At 44.1% G+C, this 18310-nt stretch overlaps 1 protein-coding gene across 1 annotated transcript in view; it reads right to left on the bottom strand.

Annotated features, from left to right (window-relative positions):
• SLC22A4 (solute carrier family 22 (organic cation/zwitterion transporter), member 4) overlaps window positions 1-14540 on the bottom strand; it is a 48582-nt gene extending 34042 nt beyond the window's left edge. Inside the window, exon 1 of the mRNA XM_012727904.1 lies at window positions 13963-14540. Coding sequence (XP_012583358.1) covers window positions 13963-14358 — 396 coding nt within the window. The 5' untranslated portion in view covers window positions 14359-14540. The remainder of the gene's footprint in view (window positions 1-13962) is intronic.
• Between the last annotated feature and the right edge of the window lie 3770 nt (window positions 14541-18310).

Genomic DNA, 18310 nt, shown 5'->3' with positions numbered 1-18310 from the left:
TCGGAGGTGAGCAGTGGAAGGCCTGGTAAGGAACTGCCTGGCTCAGCTCTGACCAAATACAAAACATTGCCAAAACATAACCCAACCCTTCACCCCGGAGTGGAATGTGGAAGCCAAGCTGTGCCAAGTTGTGCCTTGCTGACCCAAGCTGTGCCTTGGAAGCACGGATGTGCCCTCCCAGGTTACTGTGTCTGTCTCCTCCTTGGGTCCTTAGACCAAGGTTCCCTAACAGAGCACAATGAGCTCCAGCTAGCTGGGTCCTCCAGCTTTCGGCTCCGCTTTAAGAAACAAAAACCCCAGATTACAAGGAAATCAGGCATGGAAACCCCTCGCCCCATGTAACATGAACAACTACAGTGCTCTGAGCGCTCATTGTATGCCCTGTACTACCTCATGGGGTCTCAAAGTTGCACATGAAATGGGTGCTTTCTTTTATCCCCATTTTACAAATGAGGAAATGACACAGAACAGCAAAACACCGATCCAAATTATAGTGGATTGCTAAAAGGAATTGCTTAATCATTGATTCAACTGTCCTTGAGCACTTGCTCTGGGGCAAACTCTGTGTGGGACCCAAAGCTGACATGGTTGCTGCTCCAGAAAGTCCAAGGTCAAGCATACCTTATGGAGGAGGTCAAATGTGCACTTGCGCATGCATGAGCCTAGTGTGGGTGGGTGGACAGGCTCTGTTCAGGCCACTGTGCCCTTGTTCTCTGGCTAGTGAGGAAAAAGGCACCCCCTCTCCAGATCCTCCAGATGGATGGAATTCCCAAACCCCTTTGCATCCTCTTTCCAGATAATTAATATTTGCACGAGGCTAGGCAGAAGGTAGATGCTCCGCAAATCATCAATGAGCAAATGTTGAACATTTAGACATAGTGGAAAACGTACGGTATCACACACTATCCTTTGAAAATCACCTTCCACCTTGAAAGCTCCATGTGGCCAGTTGGGCAGTTCTAGCCTTTACCAAGGCCATAACGATCAGCGCATCCCTCAGACCCATGTTGAACTGAGAACTGTGAAAGGTAGTCTGAGACTGAGCAAAGAGCACAGGCTCTCTCTATGGCCACTTCTGGCTGTGTGACATTTACCTCTGTCAACCTGCTTTTAGATCTTCAAAGAGGTGATAATAAATAGTACGCACGCCTTCCTGAGATCCCTGTGAGCAATGGATAGGAAATAAGTAGAATGTCTGACATGGTTTCTGACACTTTACAGTCTTCATTAAATGGTAATTCCCTTTCCACTAACGTGTTTATTTTTTTTCTACTAGCCTTTGTCCTAAGTGAAACTATAACTTAGAACAAACAGTATGCATGAATAAGCAAAGCAGGTTACACTTAAACCCAACCAGGCAAAAGAGATTCTTAGAAACAAGAACTTTCTATGCAGTGACTCAAGACTAGAAAAGCTTTTTTTAATTTTCATCTTTTAAAATATTATTATAGTTTATTTTCACATCATTTTGTGCCTTTTTCCATCTCAGTTGTAATCCCCGTGGGCTTCCCCTCACCACTTCACCCGTGTGCCATCACCATAGTCCCGTGCACTCCTCCACCCCCATTTTTGACCCCATCCCCCACTCCATCCCCGGAAAATATATCTGGTATATAATTGTTCCCTATTCCCGCACCCTCTCCCCCAGTCTTTTATGTTCCTGTTATGAGTGAAACTATCCCGTATTTTTCTTTTAGAAAAGATTTGCCCCCCCCCCGGGTGTAAAATCCTTTTATATATTAGTTTCAATCTCAGAGATGACTATAAGTGAAAAAATAGTAATAGTCTATTTAATAATGAAAAATGGATTACTATCATGCCTTTTTAGAATTACTTTTCATCATGAGGGGGAAAACAGGCAGTACTACTTAGTTAATAATAAAATATGCATCCACCCATCCACCCCAATTTCCTCTTTACAGCTTAGTTGTGACATAACTTTGGAAATTTCCTAATCATGGGTGGGGCTGGGTTGTTTTTTTTTTTTAATTCAGTGGTCTTCAGAGTTTATTCAGAGTTGTACAATCATCAGCACTATGCCATTTCATTACTCATAAAAGAAACTCCATACCCATTAGTAGTAGTCACTTCCAATTCTCTTCTCTCAGGCCTTGGCAACCATAAATATATTTTCTGTCTCTGTGGATTTACCTATTCTAAACGTCTCGCATAAAGGCACTCATATAATATGTAGACTTTCATGACTGATTCTTCACTCAGCATATTTTGAAGGTTCATTCATATTATTATAATAAATATCAGTGTACTCCTTTTTCTCACAGTTGAGTAACATGCCATGGGAGTGCTGAATTTTAACCACCAGACCACCAAGGAGCGGCAGAATAACATGTAGCATGAAAGTACCACATTTGATTTAGTTTATCAGTTGGGAGGCATTGGGCTATTTCACATTTTTAGCTTTTATGAAGAATACTGTATAAGATTTTGCATGGCCATGTTTTCATTTCTCTTGAGTGTATATAGGGTGTAACTGCTGAATCATATGATAAATCTATGTTGAGCTTTTTGAGGAAATCCCAAACTGTTTCTCAAGTGGTTCCACCATTTTGCAATGTCAACCACAGTGAATAATTTCTCCTCATTCTTACCAACACTTGTTATTGTATGTTTTGAATTTTAACCATCCCACTGGAGAGTAAGAAGTATTTTGTGGTTTTTATTTACATTTCCCTAGGGACTAATGATACTATCTTTTAAGCTGAAACTGTAGCTCTACTGGGGGAGAGTTGCCATCTTAAAGATATTGATTATTCTGCTTCAGGAATAGGAAATGAGATATCTGATATCTTTCCATTTATTTAGGACTTCTGAAATTGAAGATGCTTTGTAGTTTCAGAACAGAAGTTGCGCATTAAATGTATATATTTCCCTGCTTTCTGGTATTCCTATCATGTACATGTTGGTGTGCTTAGTGGTGTTGCACATTTCTCTAAGGTCCTGTTCATTTTAATTCCTTCCTCTTCTCTGTTTTTCACATTGTGTAACGTCCAGTGCTGATTCTTTCTTCTGCCTATTCAAATCTATGATTAATGCTCTCTAGTGGTTTTTTAAAATTTCAGATATTGCATATTTCAAACCCAGAATTTGATTTGATTTTCTTATATGACATTTTTTATTCTGTTTTTTTTTTTTTAATTGGGGTAACATGGATTTACAACAGGGTATATGATTTAGTAAAGAAACCTCTTCAGAGGTATGTTACCTCACCACTCCCACCACCAAAATACCCATACTCCTCCACCATAACAATAGTCCATTGGACCCCTCTCCAATTTATTTTCCTACCCTCAATTATACCATCTCATTTCTAGGGTTTGTTTTAATTTAGTTTTGCCAGTTCTTGTTTAGTTTCTCTATATTCCACATATGTGTGAACTCATCTGGTATTAGCCTTTCTCCTTCTGACTTATTTCACTTAACATAATACCCCATGTAACCCTAATTTTTAATCCCTTCACTGGTATTCTGCATTTGAGAAACTACTGTCATAATATCTCTTTTACTTTTAAGCATGACCTCCTTTAGTTCTTTGAACATGTTTATAATGACTACTTTGAAGACTTTGTCAAATCTGACATCTGGGCCCTTCAGGCAGTTTTTGTTGCCTGCTTTATTCCTGAAGGATTATAGTTTTCTGTTTCCTTCCTTGCATGCCTTGTATTTTTTTGTTGTTGTTGTTGCTAAAACTTGTATATTTTAAGTAATTTGTTATAAACTCTAGATTCTTGGGTGGGAGGCTTTTTTGTTAGTAATTTGTGGGATTCTTTGTGTGAAATCTGTATTCTCTTGCAGTGTGAAGGCTCAAAAGGTACAGTCTTGGGATGTGTTCAGGCACCCTGGGACTTAATGATGTTAGCAGGACTCCTAATTTTTCTATTAAGTTGTCTGCCCCTGGAGATGGTGCATTCAGTTTGTCAGGCTCTGGTAATTGCTGGTGGATCGCTTTATCATTTTCAAGAATGCTCTGGGGTATAAATCAGCCCATAGTCTAGTTCAATTAAATTCAAGTCCCTGTGGTTTTCGAGGCAAGTCTTGGAGATCTGTTCTGACTCCAGTAGTACTACTCTGAGTTATCTTTTTTTCTGGGTCTCTCTGCTAAATTAGCTACCCTGGGCCCTCCCTGGTGGCACAGTGGGTTAAAGAACAGCACTAAGAAGCTAAAGCCACTTCAGCTCCCCGCCCTGGAGGTGATCTACATGGCACAGCAGACCTCTCCTGACCCGGCCGCTGCTTCCCTCAGCAGTGTACTTTGTCAGTCAGCCTGTTCTGCTTCCTACTCTGTGAAGCCTCTCACCGCTCCTGCACCTCTGGCCTGTATGCATAAATTAAAAAAAAAAATCTTAAAAAAAAAAAATTAGCTACCCTTTGGGTTAGTTATTGTAATGGAATCGTTAATCTCATAATTGTTTACCACCACAATCACCATTGTTTTTAAGAGTATTCTTAAATTTCAACTTTTGCACACTCTGTTTTAAGTGAAATTATTTCCTGGGGAAACTTGAGTGCTCTGTTCTTAAGGACTACCTCTCTCCTTCTGGGCAAATCTCTGAGCTCTGCTCCAGAGCTAGAGGCAAGGGAAGCAGTTCTCAGAGACTCACCTACATAATGAGCTGGATGCTTAGATGTGAGTGATGGCTTGTGTCTTCCCGGCTTGCCTCTTTTGGCACAGCTACTCCAACCTACAAGCTGGGACATGGCAAACAGGGACCCAATATTTTCAGTATCTACCTTTCAAATAAAGTCTGAATGGATAATGGAATCCCTCAAACTTCTGACTTTGATCACCAGGAATGAAATCTCTGCAACTCAGAGCTCAGGGGATGAAGGGAGCTAAACTTTATAATGTTCTCAGAATTTTTCTTGAAGTGAAGAAAAAGCAGTGCATATAGTACTTCCTTAATAAAAATAATTTTAAAAAGAATATGATGACCTTTTACTCGTTCTTTTTGTTTGTGTTAAAGTTACCAGGCATTCCTGCAAGAGCAACATGAGCAGCCTAGAGGGTGTAGCCAGTTGCAAAGAGATCAACTTTGATACCAATACCCTAAGATGCTATAGTTACCACTTCTTTGCAGGCCACCACAAGCCCTGATATAATCCAAACTAGCTGTCAGAGTCTACACACAGGCTACAGAGCCAGGTATTTTGACATAGAAAGTCCACCCCCCACTTTATTATGAAGCTGAATCCCCTTGACTGAACATCAGACTTAATGATGAATAATGAAGTATGGGCACCAGTCCCTACTAAGAAATACCCAAACTTTCCTGAAACTCAATACTATATCTAACCTCTTTATGAATATTCCTATGAATATGTATAACCTCCCTGCAAATCTAAAGCCCGATACAATTTGGGGAGCCTATTTTTGGTCCCAAAGACCATTTTGTTCCTGGCTTGCATAATCCAATAAACTCCTTTCTGCTTATTGTTCAAACCACATTTTTGTGTTTCCACTGGCTTACACAAAATATAAGGATCCTTGGGTATTTTGCATGATTACATAACCATAGATGAAAAGGCCTGTGGTAATCAGAAGTTTGAGTGGGATTGGAGTGGAGGGGTCTGAGAGAAGGAGAAAGAACACTCCGGGACCTGGTTCTTTCCCTTTCACCCCAGTATTGCATGTGTTACAATCCTACCAAGCTCTATCTGGGAACATGAACAAATGAAATGGGGTTTGTGTCAGCCACTTCACACAGAGGGAGAGCTTTGGGGAAGATGTCATTGTGAATCTGATTTCCAGATCTGCAAACACAGAGCAGGAACTGCTATCCTTGGGCTGTTTATGCCCACTCCAGTCTTTCCCCTTCTCTCTGTTCCCTATGTGTGCCAAATGGAGATCCTTGCCTTTTGAGGGGGGCCTTAGAGAGATGCTTAAAACTACACCAGGATTGAATAGAAAACCCAGATATAAACCCACAGGTTTATGGGCAGCTAACCTTTGACAAAGGAGCAAAGAATATACAATGGAACAAAGAAAGTTTGTTCAACAAATGGTGCTGGGAAAACTGAGAAGCTTCCTTCCAAAAAAAAAAAAAAAGAAACTGGATCACTACCTCACACCATGCACAAAAACCAACTTGAAGTGGATTAAAGACCTAGACATAAGAATAGAACCCATAAAATACCTAGAAGCAAAGATGGGCAAAACACTACATGACATACACCTTAGTAAAAGATACAGCACCCAATGCAATGATAGTGAAGGAAAGGATAAACAAATGGGACTACATCAAGTTAAAGAGCTTCTGTACAGCAAAAGAGACATTGTAAAAAACAAAGAGACATGCCACCGATTGGGGAAAACTTTCTCACACAATACGGGTGATAGAGGATTGCTCACAAAGATATGCAAAGAACTGATGAAATTCAACAAAAATAAACAACCCCATCAAAAAAAATGGGCAGAAGAGCTAAAAAAAACACTTTTCCAAAGAGGAAATGCAGACGGCTAACAAGCATATGAAAAAATGTTCAATGTCCAACATCCCTTGCAATAAGGGAGTTGCAAATTAAAACCACAATGAGATAACATCTCACATCAGTGAGAATGGCACATTTAAAACAACTAGCAACAACAAATGTTGGCGAGGATGTGGAGAAAAAGGAATTCTCCTGCACTGCTGGTGGGAATGCAAACTAGTACAACCACTATGGAAAACAGTTTGGCGGTTTCTCAAACAGCTAAAAATGGAGTTTCCATATGACTCAGCAATCCCACTCCTAGGTATCTACCCAAAAGACACAAAAACACTGATTCAAAAAGACACATGCACCCCATGTTTATTGCTGCTTTATTTACAATAGGAAAGACATGGAATCAACCCAAATGCCCAAAAGTAGATGGCTGGATTAAAAAGATGTGGTACATATACACAATGGAATATTACTCAGCATGCCTTTTGCAGCAACATGGATGGAGCTGAAAGGGATCATGTTTAGTGAAATAAGCCAGAAAGAAAAAGAAAAATACTAGATGGTTTCACTCATAGCAGGAGCATAAAGGACTGGGGAGAGGGGAGGGCTGAGAAATAATAATAATGAACTACTATAGACCAGAGATATTTTATGGGGGTGGATCAAAAATGGGGGACTATGGTGATGACACATGGGTGATTTCGTGATGGGAAGCCCATGAGATGGAAAAAAGCACAAAAATGATATAAAAATATACTAGCATATTATAAAAAAAATTACACCAGGATTTCAGATAAGAAGGCAGGCTTGTTTTAGCTTTTAATATAAATCAAATTTAGCCTGCCATAAGAGAGAAATTATACTCTTCTCAGAAGCCTGAGGCACCTGCAGGTTTTCTGACCAACCCTGCCAAAGTCTTGTTTTTGTCAACACACTACCCTGCCTCTTGGACTCTGTGGGAAGGTTCTGCTGCCCAACAGGAGGGATGGACAAAATTTGTTTACCCAGAAACTTGGCAGGAGTTGAGAATGAAGCAGTCTCTGGACAAAGGCACATTCTAAGATCCTGGTGGATTTTATCAGAGGAACATAGCCGAGGGGCAACAGACAGTTATTGGGGACAGGCAGCTGATGGATAAGCAGGGAAGCCAGAGCTAGGGAAAGCTCCCAACTCTCCCTTATTTGTTTTGTCAAGATCTTCTTGAAACATTCACTGGAAATAAGTTTCAACATTGCTGGCAGGACTCAGAGGATCCCAAACTTTCCCCAATTGGGATATACCAGAAGGCAAATCTGAGAGTGGAGTTGGTGAATATTCCAACCATCCTGACACCACATTGCCCATTCCTACACTAGCCAGCAGCATCCCAGAGCAGCCTGCAGGACTGATGGAAAGAAAACAGGCTCCACCTGATACTACTGTTCAGTCTTCATCTTTGCCACAGCCCCCAGGGGGTACACTCCTGTGAGCTGCTGTGAAAAGCCCCATGTATTGGCCAGCCAGATGTAAGGCTTAGTCTGTTTTACTGTTCCTTCTTTTGCTGCTTCCAATGCCTCTCATAAGTGCCCTGTAGATAGAGGGTGAGGGACCCATGTTCCTACCTCATTCCTTTAGGCTGTGGGTGGAGAGTCAGTGTGTTCTGCTCTGTCCATACTCTGACTTACCCCTGGTGTCAAGAAAGAAGGTGTAAGGCTATGGCCTGCCACAGAAAGCCAGACCAACCAAACAATACTCTCTCAGGCCCTTTCTGAGGGCTTCTGGAGGATGGGGCCTAGGAGAAACAGGGCTTGCTTAGTTTTCCCAGTTCATGGATGAAAGAGATAAAGTCCACTTAATGATCTTCCAGGGTTTATGCTTAGACTCTGGATAGGTTCACCCTTACTGTTTGCCCTATGGTTCTCCTAATGAATTTATGTTTTTATTTTATAAATATATTTTTTTACATTATTCTTCATTTGTACATTTTTTTAAAATCTTGGTTGTAATCCCCATGGAATTTCCACCACCACTTCACCCATGTGCCATCACCATAGTCCCATGTACTCTTACCACCCCGTTTTGATCTTGTTCCCATTTCCTCCCCCCATAGACTGTCACTGGTTTATATTTGTTCGTTAATGTTCTTTTTTACTTTATTATAATTACTATATATATATATATATATACATATATATATATATATATATATATTTCCTGATCCCTAACACTCCATCCATGATCCTTTCCAACTCCATCTATGTTGCTGCAAATGGCATGAGTTTATCTTTTTTGATTGCTGAGTAATATTCCACTGTGTGTATATATCACATCTTGATTCAGTCATCTATTTTTGGGCATTTGGGTTGACTTGACATCTTCCCTAGTGTAAACAGGGCAGCAATAAACATAGCAGTGCATGTGTCCTTTTGAATTATTGTTTTTGTGTTTTTTGGGTAGATACCTAGGAGTGGAATTGCTGGGTCATAGAGGAGCTCCATTTTTAGCAGTTTGAGAAACCTCCACACAGCTTTCCATAGTGGTTGCACCAGTTTGCATTCCCACCTCTGCTGATGAATTTAAGCCCCCTGGGGAGCAGGGCATGTGCTGTCTCTTTCTGCACCTTAAACCCTGAAACAGAAGCCTCTAACCTTCCTCACACATAGGATGCCAGCTCCTTTGGGGTCCCTAGCACTGAGGTCTACAGGGAGGGCGATGCTCACGAAGACCTCGCTCAGCACTGTAATAGTCTGACTCACAAGGACTACATTATCAGAGAGACAGACTAGGATGTTTGGGTCCCTTCCTTCTCCAACAGAAGTTTAATGCAACCCATTGGGTCAGATCCCACCAATCCCTGCTCCTGTCCTACACTATCCTACTTAGCTAAGTGGTGACTGAGACTCCTCCCTACAGGGGCAGACACAAGCTTCTCTAGCCCTGACTTGAGAGACAGATGAAGAGCCTTATCCTGGATTTTTATACTTTTTATTTTTAAAGTAAAAAATTACTTGATTGGAACTCTCTTGTATGCCTGTGACTATGCAGGTGCTTGCTTCTCTTTTCCTTTCTCATTTTTCTAGTAAATCTGTCCTTTTAAATTATTAAAAAAATTAAAAAAAACTGACTTGGTTCAACTAAAGCAACAAAAGAAATAACAGCAGTGTTAGATTACAACTCATGGGATAAAATAAATATGTATGAGTCTGTGTGTTTACGTAAAGTAATTATTGCATAATGAAATAATTGGTAGTGAAGGGGGGATGTTCTTTCTACAGAGGAATTTCAATTGAAAGCATGTAGCAGGAATGTATGAGATGCAGAGTCTCCCCCTAGGCAAACATCACAGTACTAGTGAGTTATTTCAGTTATGGTCCTGTGGTGGATGCTAAGGTCAGTGGGTAAAAGTTTAAAAAGAAACAGGATATTTTCACATCTTTTAAGTATCTCTTCCAAGATACATGCTAACTACGAAGGGGGAAAATTAGTCACTTTCTAACAGAGAAACTAAGCACACATTTAGTCAACCAAGTTATCAAGATTAACATCACCAATTATAAGCCATAATATTATGTACACTCTGGTAAGATGCCCAAGGACACAATGTTCCTATGGTATTATTCTCACTAAAAAGTGCACAAACTCAATCTTTTGAGTGAAATCACAGAAGCACAAGTTGTGGGACCTTGATCAAAATCACTGATAGACTCATAAAAAGTGTTAAGGTCCTGAAAGATAAGGAAAAACTGAAGAACTGTTAGAGCTTGGAGGAGATTTGACAACTACATACACTGTGAAGTTCTGGATTGGATCTGAAAACAGAAAAAGTGGAAAGATTGGTGAAACTCTAATGAGGTCTATAATTTAGTACAGACTCACGCATACTTATTAGTTTAATGGTATTGTAACCAATACCACTCTCCTCCCTTGGATAAATGGATAATAGTTATGTCAATTGTTAACATTAAGGAATATGAAATTAAGAGTACCTTGAAGTGAATTCTCTGCACTATTTTCACAACTTTTTTCTAAGTCAAAAAGTATTTCAAATTTTTTTAAAAGTAACTGCATGGGATGAATAAATTGAACTTCACAAACAATTTCTGAGGAAGGAAACTACCTTATGCATGTACACATTCAGATGTACTCATCCAAGCCCCAATTCTGACACGTCATTCCTGGCCCCTGGCATTCTATGTAAGGTGTTTTGCAGCAGAACATGCTAGCTTTGGGTTTCTAGCTGACTTTGGGGTCAGAAGGTTGGTTCAGGTGTCCAGAGGGTATGCCTAGGGGGAGATCCTGCACAGAGGTGTAAGTTTGTCTGAGGACAGTTCCTCTGCCTATATCATGCCGGCTGGGATTCAACATCCCTGGGTTTGACCCTATGGGGGAGCTAGGACCACTCCTCTCTTTGACTGGCCAAGTCAGTATGGGTCTGGACCTATGACCTACTTTCTGGGTCCTTGTACTTCTACCAGGGCAAAAGGTATTTAGTCTTCAGCAAGTCTTATCAACCTGCATCCTGAACCGTAGGGAAACTCCCATAATGCACTGTGCTCAGCTAGAGATGAAAAGGTCCTGCCCTTATCTTGCCTGACCACACATCTATGATGCACATTTTCTGGTGCTAAGGGATCATGGTGCCTGACCTTACAGAATCCCCCTAATAGCTCAGACAAACTAGGCACTCTCATGATTCTTATTTTTAAAATTGTAATAAAATACATATAACATAAAAATCACTATCCTGTAACTTCCATGTGTATAGTTCAGTAGAGTTAAATATATTCACATTGTGCAACCAGTCTCCAGAACTCTTCATCTTGCGAAATTAAACTCTGTACCCACATACTCACTTCCTTCTCCCCCACCTCCTGGCACCATCATTCTACTTTCTGTTTCTATAAGGTTGACTCTTATGTTATCATATAAGTGAAGCATATGGCTTTGGCTTTTTGTGACTACTTCACTTAGCATAATGTACTCTGTAGTGTAGCATGTGGCTTTCCTTTTCAAGGCTGAATAAAATTTCACCATATGTTTATATCACATTATCTTTATCCATTCATCTGTTGATGGACCTTTGGGTTGTTTTCACCTTTTGGCTATTATGAATAATGCTGCTCTGAACACGGATACAAATAATTCTTTGAGATTCTGCTTTCACTTATTTTGGGATGTATACCCAGAAGTGAGATTGCTGAATCATATGGTAATTGTATTTATTTATTTGTGGAAACACTGTTTTTCATAGGGGATACACCCCCTGTCATAGACCAGAGAGATTCCAACTTCTCCACATCTTTGCAAATGCTTGTTATTTTCTGGTTTTACTACCGCATGTTTGTCCCCATTTTATGGATAAGGAAACTGAGGTTTTGGGAACTGGAGTCAATCAGGTAGTTATGGATGGGGTCAGAAGTGGGGTCAGCATCCTGATTCCAAAAGTCCTCCTCTGGGGAGAGCCACCCACCCTCTGAACCTGGTACTTCTTCCCTTTTCTCCCAATTGCTAATGCCATTTGCTGTTAACTTTATCTTCATCACCAAGAAGGAAACAAGGAAGGAACGGATTATTGAAAAAAAGAAAGTCCTGGTTTGTGATGATGCATGTAGTCTGAACAAAAAGGACTTGATGCCATTACTACCTATCCTTCATGCCCAGAAGCAAACTAAGCCAGCAAGAAACAGGAACCACACCGGTTAATCTAGCTGTAAGGGAGAGCTGTAGCCAATGTATCTCCAGCCTTAATCTCAGGTGCTAGTGATACTTCCAGGAATCAAGGTGGGATAAGTTAACCCTCCCTCCAGTCCTTGATTTTTGAGGTCTGGGCTGTGGAGTAGGAGCACGCAAAGGTCCAGGCAAAGACAAGGAGCTTTGCAGGGAATCAAAGGTAGAGGAACACAGCCACTCAGCCCCAAGGCAGACATGGCGCCAATACTGGGAATCCAGAGGTGATCTATAGGCTGAGCGCGTCTTCCAATGTCCCTACAGATTCTACAGCCATTAATCCCACCCGGCCACTACTTTTGCCAAGGCAAGGACCACAGCTTCCTGACTGGTCTTCTTGCTTTTCACAGCAACTAGAGTGAGTTTTCTAAAAACACAAATCTGATCTCGTTATCTGTTACTTAGAACCCTTACTATTTCTTCATTATCCTAAAAAAAAAATCAATACATGTAAGGCCTATTGTATACTGATTCTGTGGACATCCCTAGCCTCACCTGCCATCCCCTGAGCTCCAGCGCTCCAGCTCTGATGTATGGGAATTCCATCCCCAGAATCTGCCATATTCTTTGCCTGGACAAATCCTGCTCATATTTACCAATAAGGTCAGATTTTTATCATTCCTTCTTAGAGTAGTTACTAACCTTGTTATCTCTACAAAGAAGATAATATATGTGCCCAGATCTCACAGTGAGCCAGCTAAGACTTGACTTCAGATTCCAGAACCTTATTGTGAACTAGGATTGATATTAACCTTATCTGTAACAGAACCAGTGCACCCCCATGAACATCTGAGCTCTGAGGACAGACCCTACACCCAGATGTCTAGCTGTTAGTGTCCAGGAAAGACCAGATTAGTGTCTGATAATTGCCACGATGTACTGAGGTAAGGAGATCAAACACTAGTCGAGGCCCATTGTCAAGTTTTTCTTGGGAAAAACAGAGCAGAGGAGGGGCCAGGAGTTGATCCTACCTGCTTGACCAAAAACAGTAAAGTAGTCTGTAAGAATATCCTCCTGAGAAGAAGTTGCTCCCTAACTCAGTATCTCCTGGCCCTTAGCAGATGTAAAACAGGAAATGGAGGTGGTAAAGGATGTGTGTAGACTCTGGAACCAGTGAAAATATGTCACCAAACTACTTAGGAGGCTAAGGGGCAAATGGCACAGCCTGAGCCTTGGCCCAGCTCAGGACCCTGCGCTCAGAGGGTCCTCAGGGAGTCTCATTTCATGAGTTTCTTGGGGGTCAGTGCTATGTCACCTGTGGTTTGCTGCACCCAAGTACTGTCAGGAAACACTCTTCCTTTTCAGAGAACTTGGAGCCTCCCGACAGGACCCCAAGCCTCACGGTAAGGTGAATGGCAGAAGAATAGACGCCCTGATGCTTCCAGAAGTTTGTGACCAGACAACAGGCAATACCTAGAGATTCCCTGTTCAGCAGCGGTCTCTTCCCTGTGTCTGCACTTGGGCTCAGCAACATCTCCCACAACCCTCCCCCTGCCCATGGCAGGAACTTAACTGAGTCTACACATCTGGGCAGCATTAGGTTCTTGGGAAAGAACTCCATCTGTTACGAAACTCGGAAAGAAAAAGACAGTTGGTGACCACAGACCTTTCTCCATCCCCTCCCTACGGGACAGAAATGTTCAGGAATGGGTTTCCCCTGAGTCCTGTTCCCTGGGACCTCATGGCCCTGTTAAAAGCATAACCCAGTCGCCTGCCAGTCGGATTTAATAGGCGCTATGGATCACTAATCCAGGCACATTCAGGGAGTCTGAGGGGGAGCGCCTGACACGAATCGAGGGAGGCTCGCACACCCACCTCGGTCACGATGGTGGACTGATAGACGTCCTGGCTGAACTCCCAGCCATCCAGGCACCTCTCCTCTTCCAGCTGCTTCAGGTTCACGTCGCGCCCGGGCTCCAGCCCCAGCGCCGAGAAGTTGGCGATGGCCGCGAGCCGGTAGCGGCGGCAGCTGTGAGGCACCTCGCGACCGTCCTGCAGCCGCTGCAGCGGGATACTGTGGTTGCGCCAGGCGCTGCTCAGGTTCGCGGCGTCCGGCACCCGGCAGCGGTGCTCGGGGGTGCCCGCCAGGAACACGATCGACATACCATTGAAGCCGTTGGGGATGATGCTGGCGCTGAGCAGGAAGAAGATGAGGCGCTGGAAGGGCCCCCACTGGCCCAGGAAGGCTGTCACCTCGTCGTAGTCACGCATGCCGCCCGCCTCCCCGCTGCAGCTGGCAACCGGGCGCGACAGGAGCGTCCCCCCGAGTGCGCGGCGTGGGCCAGGGTGCTCTCGCGAAGCGGGTCAGAGCCTCCTCGCCGGCTAGGCGGGCTGAGCGAAACTGAGGCGCGCGTTCAGAGACTGTTCCCGGGAAACAGGTTGCGGGCGATGAACGTTCCCGGTAGCAGAGCTGGAGGCTGGAAGGCGCGGTGCAAACTCGGGACCACACCCCCATGCCGACAGGGGCGGGGAGGGCGCGCGGCCCGGCTGCTGGGGTGGGGCTCCCGAGGCGGCTCCGCCTCGAACTCCGCCCCACTGCCCCCAGTGACCCCAAGGTCGACCCCGCTGCGCCGGGCGGTGAGCGGAGCCCCCCGGAGAGGTGAGGAAGCTTGGCCCCCGCGTCCCGGCGTCCCCCGCGCCCTGAGCCGCCGCGTTGGGCCCCCAGAAGAGCGGGCTGAGGGGAGAAGCTGAAGAGCGAGGCCCCCGCCCTGCCCAGGGGGCTCTTTCAGCTTCCCTTCCAATCCCGTGTGAGCTCTGGGGGCCCAAGGCGGGGTGCGGACAGAGTCGGGGCCCCGTGAAGCCTCTGCGGGCGCAGGGCTGACGGGAGCACCCCTCAGACCCCTCAGACTCGCCGCGCGGGTGGCGGCGCCAGCTGCCAGTCCCGCTGTCTCCCTGCCGGGAGTGAGTCACCAGTCAGCGGCACCCCGAGAAGCGTCTTCGCGGCAGCCAGAAGTCTCACCTTGAAAAAGGGGAAACTGGCCCAGAGCCCGGAAAGGATGAGCAAGGTCACACAGCGTCAAAATTAGGCTCGGACCCGGGGATGTGGGGGCTGGAGCTGCGGGGAGTCCCTGGATCCTGTTGGGGCCCCCAGAGAAGCCTTCTACAGCCAGCCCGGTACACGGTGAGAGCGTGGTCACGGAGGCGCTGCTGTCACCACTGATTTTGATCCCGTCTCTCTCCCCACGCCCCCAGGGCTCTTTATTGGGGCTGGCAGCCAGGACTTTCTGGGACTGGAAGGCCTCCAGTTTGCTGAAGGGACCGCCCTCAGTCCAGGCCTGGAGGGAGGGAGGGTGGGTGGGAGGAAGCAGGAGAAAGTCAGTTTGGTGCCCAGATCTGGCAGTCCCTGTGCCCAGGCCTGGAGTCTCGCAGCTGCTGTGTGAGCTGGTCTGGGGCTGTGATCTGAGTCCTGGGATGAAGCGACACACCTCGTTGGAGATTTTTGTAGAAGTGTTTTTGCTTCTCGGGGTCCTGGTTAAAAAGGCGGAGGGACAATCCTGCTGATTTTTGATAGCAGTTTTGATGTTTCATCCTGATGTATACCTAGTAATCCAGTGAGTTGTTAATAACACAGCCCTTTATCTTCAAAAGTATTGTTCTTTGAACACTAGAACTGGTATTACTGTCTTCACTGGGGTTTCATCCTTCCCTTCTCTCCCAATAAGAAAGCAAAAGCTGTGGAGATAATTTATTTTGGGTAATAATCTCTAGGAAAGGAGGAACGGACTGGGGAGCAGGAACAGGGAAAGAGACAATACAGGACTGTGTCATTAAGTTGGCCACTGGCAATGACCAGGATCACTGACAGTGCTGTGCTGAGACATTTTGGAATCTGCAACCAAGGAAAAAAAAATTAATGGTACCATCTCGTCTTCACTTAAAATTTTGATCTTGTGTTATTGGATTTTTATATTGATTTTTGTTTCTAAAAATACTGTGTGGAAATATTATTTATCTTGACTAGTGAATTTCTTGGCACCCCCTTAAATTTTGCACCTGGTGAATCTACCCCAAGTTATGCAGTGTGCACACAGCCTGACTGTCTAGACCCTTCAGACCTGCTTGCATAAGAACACCTGTTGTCACCTGACTGTTGTAACCCGCCTATTTAGCCCACCTCTGCGTCAGTGCAAACTCATCCTCTAAGCTCGGAAATATCCAGGGCTTTCCCAGGGCCAGTTGCACTGATGAAAGGACCTTGCGATGGACTGGCTTGTGTGCCTCTCCACCTCTCCCCCACCCCCATGGATATGTGGGGATATGTGGTTGGAAATGGGATCTTTGAGAAGCAGGTTTAGATGAGCTCATGAGGGTGGGGTCCTGAGTGAGATTAACACCCTTATAAAAAGAGCCACCAGAGAACTCACGATAAGGCTGCCGTCTATAAGCCAGGAGAAATCCCTCACCAGTGACTGAGTCTATCAGCACCTGGTCTTGGGCTTTCTCCTGTCCAGAATTGTGAGAAATAAATTTTCATTGTATAAACTGCCCAGTCTGTGATACTTTATTATGGCAGCCTGAGCAGACTAAAATAGCCACAAATCCCTTGTGGGGAAAGGTTGGGGAAACAATTATATATAATTTTGGCAGTATAGGAGGTTTTTTCTTGAAGAGATTTGGCCTCCTTTTCAATCAATAGGCTCCAAGCCTGTGAACTGGCCTGGGCCTGGGAAATGTTTGAGGAAATACCATTATTCTATTGTGTCAGCTGTCATCAACCAGCTCACTAGCTTTGATTTAGGGGGTAAGGTGGGTAAAGCAAGTGACACGTGGGTCATCTACCCATTCACTTAACTCCTAAGAACACTGTGGTCAAATAGCTATCACCTCTGCTGTCACCTGGGACAAAGCACTGTGGTTGCCACTTTGGCTTTGTAACTACAACCATTCTGCCTTGGCTGACTAATTCCTCCATCTGACCTCTGCTATTCTAGATTCCTACCATCCCCACTGGCAGTTGAACTCCTCATCTGTGAATTTTGTATTGCCTTTGTGAAGGGAGTGTCCAATAGACTTGCCTTGGAAATGTGATATAGTGACAGGTTCTCTGGTATGGGGTGATAATTACAATCTAACATTCTCACCCTCCTGAACCTTCTGAGTCCTCTGGTACTCTGTGGAGAAAGTTCTGCCAGCTTCACCTCATTTCTCATTTCTAGGTCTAATTGTATCCAACTTTCAAAAATGGTTTTATATATTCTTGCTTGGGTGTTAAACCCAAAATAATTAGAAAGTGTTTCAGGTTAATAAATTCCCACATATGTTACCGCCTCAGGTCCTGTTATTTTTTCAATGTGTGCTATTTCCTTGTGGATCAGGGACTGCATTTCCCCTCTTAGGCTGTGTTGAGACCTAAATTTAGTTATGCCCTAGAAGCAGTGAGAGGATGAGCATCATCTTTGGAGGCATTTGCCTCAGGAGGAGACTTTTCTGGATTCCAGGCAAGGAAAGGCTGCTCTCCTATGACATGGGGGAGAGAGCTGCTGCTGGCCTGAAAGATTTAGGAGAATCCAGGAATTCAAAAATTCACTTTAATTATCCAAATATCCCTACCATGTTTCAGCATTTGGAGACCCATCAAAATTTTGCACAAAGCAATTTCGAGTTGCTTTCCTAGTCTCACAATGAAATCAGTTATATTCTAGGCTTGATTTCCAGCACCACCCTTTTGTAGCTGCAAGAGATGAAGTCCCTTTAAAAGCTACAGGTGGACCTCTATGGAAAGCTGTGTGGAGGTTCCTCAAACTACTAAAAATGGAGCTTCCATATGATCCAGCAATTCCACATGTAGGAATCTATCCAAAAGACACAAAAACATTAACTCAAAATGACGCTTGATCCCTGTGCTTATTGCAGCACAAATTACAATAGGTAAGCTATTGAAGCAACCCAAATGTCTCAAAATAGATGACTGGATCAAGATGTGGTATATATACACAATGGAATATTATCCAGCAACCAAAAAAGATACATTCATATCTTTTGCAGCAACATGGATGGAGCTGGAAGATATTATGCTCAGTGAAATAAGCCAGAAGGAAGCCCTCCCTGGTGGTGCAACAGGTTTGGACGCAGCACTGCAAGCTGGCTGCAGCCTCTTCAGTGTGAATTCAGTCCCCAACCCTGGAGGTGAACCATGTGGCACAGCAGAACTCTCCCAACTCGC

The sequence above is a fragment of the Condylura cristata genome, unplaced genomic scaffold (genome assembly GCF_000260355.1).
Source record: "Condylura cristata isolate star-nosed mole 26May11 unplaced genomic scaffold, ConCri1.0 scaffold00021, whole genome shotgun sequence".
NCBI lineage: Eukaryota > Metazoa > Chordata > Mammalia > Eulipotyphla > Talpidae > Condylura > Condylura cristata.
This window is presented reverse-complemented; position numbering and strand designations above follow the sequence as displayed.